Source organism: Triticum urartu, chromosome 7 (assembly GCF_003073215.2).
Source record: "Triticum urartu cultivar G1812 chromosome 7, Tu2.1, whole genome shotgun sequence".
Taxonomy (NCBI): Eukaryota; Viridiplantae; Streptophyta; class Magnoliopsida; order Poales; family Poaceae; genus Triticum; species Triticum urartu.
Window position 1 is genome coordinate 302,684,673 of NC_053028.1, and position 4,430 is coordinate 302,689,102.

At 43.8% G+C, this 4,430-nt stretch overlaps 1 protein-coding gene across 2 annotated transcripts; it reads right to left on the reverse strand.

Moving 5' to 3' along the window:
• Positions 1-1,177: 1,177 nt before the first annotated feature.
• LOC125520385 lies at positions 1,178-3,926 on the reverse strand. 2 transcript variants are annotated; one of them, XR_007288665.1, is made up of 6 exons: positions 3,481-3,925; positions 3,159-3,230; positions 2,210-2,300; positions 2,007-2,132; positions 1,748-1,926; positions 1,178-1,661 (listed from the first exon to the last, which is right to left on the reverse strand). XR_007288665.1 is itself a non-coding variant. In XM_048685307.1 (5 exons), the coding sequence occupies exons 1-4, from the start codon at positions 3,721-3,723 to the stop codon at positions 2,047-2,049; spliced, it is 492 nt and encodes a 163-aa protein (XP_048541264.1). In that variant the 5' UTR covers positions 3,724-3,926; the 3' UTR covers positions 1,178-1,661; positions 2,007-2,046. The 2 variants fall into 2 exon arrangements, 1 of the variants encoding a protein (XP_048541264.1); XM_048685307.1 differs by lacking the exon at positions 1,748-1,926 and having other exon boundaries at positions 3,481-3,926.
• Between the last annotated feature and the right edge of the window lie 504 nt (positions 3,927-4,430).

Consider the following 4,430-nt stretch of genomic DNA (forward strand, 5'->3'; position numbering starts at 1 on the left):
TGAAATTATTTCATCACTATAGAGAGATGAGGGCGACTCTAAGGGAAAAATACGTTTTCTTTTTAGGAGAGATGTTTGAGTTAGCTGCATTTCACTGTTTGCAGGAAGTCTTGGCTGTGCAAGCAGGGCTAGATATGATAATTTACCTTTTGAGAAGAACCGAACGTGAGGGAATGATTCAGCGTGCCTACAGCAGTCACAGAGGGCGGATCGAGGGGGAAAACTTGAGTTGCAGGGCGGGGAAGAACAATGTCTTGCAAAGTTAGGAAACCCATGTGGATAGATAAAATAACTCGAAATGTAGCGTCGGGAGAAGGAATACCTGCCGTGAAGATCAATCGCAGCTAGACGCAGTTTTCTCCATCTCGAATCGCCGGCGATTTGAGGAGCAGCGCAGATCTAGGTACACGTTTGAGAGGAAGCGAGAGGAGTGAAGTAGGAGAGTGAAGTGGAAGAAGGGGATGAGGCCGAGCAGGTGGATGCGTATGTGGAACGGTGAGGGGGTAGAATCACCTCGCTCACCGCTGGTAAACAGTAAGAGCCGCCGCTCTGGGCAAACAGGGGAGGAGCACGTGTTCCTCTCAGGCGACGGTGATCTAACCAGCAGGCTAGCTTTATCCTGGTGCTCTTAAACCAGAATCGCTACCCACACGTTGGGATACCGTGGGGTCAGTTTGGACGAGCCCACCGGACAGTGAGAGAGACACAAGGCAGTTGCGGGTTGCCGTGTAGGAAAAAGGAGACGCGCTTATATCTACAAGTCGACACGGTTTTGGGCCGGCCTGCCGAAAACCGGCGGTGAACCAGAAGATAAGATGAAGGATTTCTTTTATGTGTTTACAAAAGAGAAGTTAAGGTTTTTTGATCATGGGGAAAAAAACTAAAGGTATCGTACAGCGGTCAGTAACCCAATTAAACAGGGTTAATTCGTACACCACACTTAAAATGAATCATGGTAATTACATGTTTGCATGTTCTAATTATGTTTGATAGCAGAGTGCTGGGGTTACAGGATGTGAACCAAAAGTGCAGAGGATAAAATAACAAAGACGTGGGCTGTAGCTTAGCGGTCTCCATTTAACAGTTGGGTTAGCTAGGACTAAAGGCTAGGCATGTTCACTGTTCGAAAGACCATCTAAAGTTAAGAAACCGAGTAGATACCAGATATATAAGTAAATTCATCCCAAAAGACTATCTCTTTCACAATAAGGGAGGGTGGTCTGTCAACATATTAATTCAAACCGCTTCTACGGAGACATTGTAGTTAAGAACAATAATTTACAGCAAAGGCAGAAACAGTTTTGAGAGAGATCAACAGATGGAAGGACATAGAAATGACATTGCTGCTTTGCTACACGCGCTCCAAAAGTATACCCTAGGATAGACTCAACAGATATTCATGGATCTCCTTATAGGGGATAGACGATCAGGCGCAGCCCCTTCGTTGAGCATTTGAACGCAAAGGCATAGACCCGGCCCTCTTTCATTTCTGCCTTCTGAAAGAAAGCGCTCCAGTTCTTTGTGATGGTGGCTCTGTTGTCGACGCCTTTGATGAAGCGAACTGTGGCATTGACAGTACCATCTCCATTGCTCACTGGCAATTCATTGCTGGCATCCATATGTGGGTAGATACTGCCTTTAGAGAAGGGCACCAGGAAATCCTACAAGGCAAGGCAAACGCTGATTAGTATGTAATGGTGCAGCATAAGATGGACTGAAACAGTGTAAAGGATTTTTTAGTGCTAACCATTCTTTTTCCAGGGGTTGCAAAGGTCTTTGTCATGTGGCAGACATAGTAGCTGTTAGGTGTTCTCTTGTTTTTAATTAGCTTGCGCAGCTTCTTAAGATTATTGTTGTACAACTTCACTTCATTTCCGTACACACAGTACGGGCTAAACTCATCAGCATAACCGATGCAAGGCTCACCTACGTAATTTGTTACAATCATATAGTTGTTAACGATTTACAACCGATCAATAGGAAGGAAAGTACGATAGAGTTTGTACCGCGAATAATGAATTCCCCTGGTTTTAGATGGATTTCTTCTCATTTATAATCTGGGATCCAATCCGATGACAAGGGCCGGTCGATGTACTCAAATGGCTGCTTGTGCTTTTTACAGAGGAACTGGTCTGCACAAGTTAAGTGGAACGAAATGAGGATACGTTAGTCAAATCTGGTAATGAAAAAATGCCCATAAGGTAATTACTGTGATTGTTGTAGGTGGCATGGGCCTGTGGTGTATAGGCAGCCTCAACATCACTGTCTGTAGCATGTTCTTCTTGTTTAACTGTGAGCCCCTGCAGATGAGTAATAGCAGATTAAATGAGTTCGAGCGAGTGTATCTTTGTTGGAGTAGGCAGACAGAAAGATGTTAATTTCCTTCAAGATATTTCCAGCAGCGTGAAGCATGTTGGAAAGTTGCATGTTTTTCTATATACAAACAAAGTAGCAGACTATACAGTAAACTTTCAGCTGCACAACCAAATTCCATAGTCAATTAGACATAACGAATCTAAATGCTTCCAAAGGAAAGAAAAGAAAAACGTTGGTCTATACCGAATGAAAAAATTCATATCTTATGCATCACATGACATCTATTTCCTTATAGGAATCGAGATTCATGCAGTACAACTTTCCTATGAAGTTCCTATTCCCATCCTTGTCCTATGATCAAAGGAGGCCTACATTTGCAAACCTTGTATACTTAAAAAGTTCGTGCAAGTATTCTTTTAAGAATCTTTTTTGGAATAGTGTTTCCAAGGTGTTCAGCAGAGACGGGGACAAGTTTCGACGACAGAGAACTCAAGAGACGATATAACAAGCGAAGTATGACTCAATTTCCAAGCACAGGCTTATGGAACCACATATAGCGCATAGTGTGCGTATATTTGGCCTGGTTCATCTATTAACTAATATTACTAACCACAAGCAGCTTTTAAGTTCAGTCTTAGACAAGGCAGAGATGCACAATAACTGTAATTTTACATTATAAGTCGTAACATGCACGATGCATCTGCATTCTAGGTTCTGGCTGTTGTTCTTTTCCCTTGAGAAATTACTATTGTGGAATATATAATCTAGGCTATCACTTACTAAAGGAGCATATATATTTATACCTCATTTCTGAATCTAGCAAACGTGGAAACATAGCTCACCTTGCTATCGAGCACAGCCCTGTTTGGGATTTCCAACCTGACTCCAGCCTTGACTGCGGTGGTCACATTGCCCTGCAGATGGGGCAAGCAGTTTTCATTAGCAACAGGTCTAGTTGTACACAGTAATTAACCACAGTAAAAGGAGGAACGACGATTCAATATCTAAACACAAGCTTATTCGACCACATTCATCACATAATGTACATGTATTTGGACTTGAGGCATCTACTAACTAAAATTACTAACCACAAGCAGCATTCAAGTTCAGTCTAGGACAAGACAAAGACACACAAGCATTGAAATGTTAGACTAAAGAACGCACGTGCTCGTCGGATCCATGTTCAGTCTGGGAGTGAGGTAGGTATCCACGTTGTCGTTGCTCGCCGGATCCGGCACAGGGCCAATGGATATAGAACGGGAGGCCGTGATCTGCGGTGGGTCGTCGCAATGGGCAGTGCCATCCCCATGATCGCCGGCCCCCGAGAGAGAAGGTGGAAGGTGTTAGATTGGGGGAAGACTTGGAGGTGGAGGGGGCGGGCCATGGTGGGCTGCGGCGGCGCGGCATGGCAGGTGGGCAGAGGGAGGCGCGCGAGGCCGTGGCCCTGCGGATTCGGCATACAAAGGCCGTGGACGGCTCGATCTGGCGGCGAGGGCGGCCGGGGAGGGTGGTGGTCAGCGCGGAGATTCAGGGACGGACCGGTTGTTCGGATCCAGTTGAAGGCAGGGGAGGCAGGGGAGGAGGGCGCGGAGATTCAGGGACGGACCGGTTGTTCGGACCCAGCCCTCGTCCCACTTTCACTTTTATTTTTACAACTCAATTTGGCTGTTTCTTAGTAATACACTCCATTTTATTTAAAGTAAAATCTTTATTTTATTATTAGAAATGCACATCTTTTTCCAGCCAAAGTAACACATATGCTGTGATACGGTTGGCAAAAGGGAAAGTAGTAGCTGAATGGATACCAAAACATTTTAAAAAATCTGAAACTTTGTGGAAATGTGATCAACAAATATTAGAGAGGGTTGCAAATTTTAGTGGTCAAATGACATTCGAGGAACTATATACGATAAAAACAAAATTTGTTTCTTTGTAATACACTCCATTTTTTTATAGCAAAATTTTTATTTTATAATTTAATGCTCCAAAATTGCTTCCGATGTAAAGAAATAGGTTGGTCAAGTTTTCACATTCAATGGATCAGGGCCATGAGATTGGATGGACAAATCCCATTGCCATTTCTGTATCCTTCTCCATGTGGAATTTGATCAATA

Bases quoted from the DNA above. Each gene is read 5' to 3' on its own strand.
- LOC125520385 (XM_048685307.1), bottom strand. From the start codon at position 3,723: ATGCCGCGCCGCCGCAGCCCACCATGGCCCGCCCCCTCCACCTCCAAG. The intron at 3,231-3,480 runs GTGCGTTCTTTA...CCCCATCTGCAG, and splicing joins AACATGGATCCGACGAGCAC to GGCAATGTGACCACCGCAGT. The intron at 2,301-3,158 runs GTGAGCTATGTT...ACTCATCTGCAG, and splicing joins GGGCTGTGCTCGATAGCAAG to GGGCTCACAGTTAAACAAGA.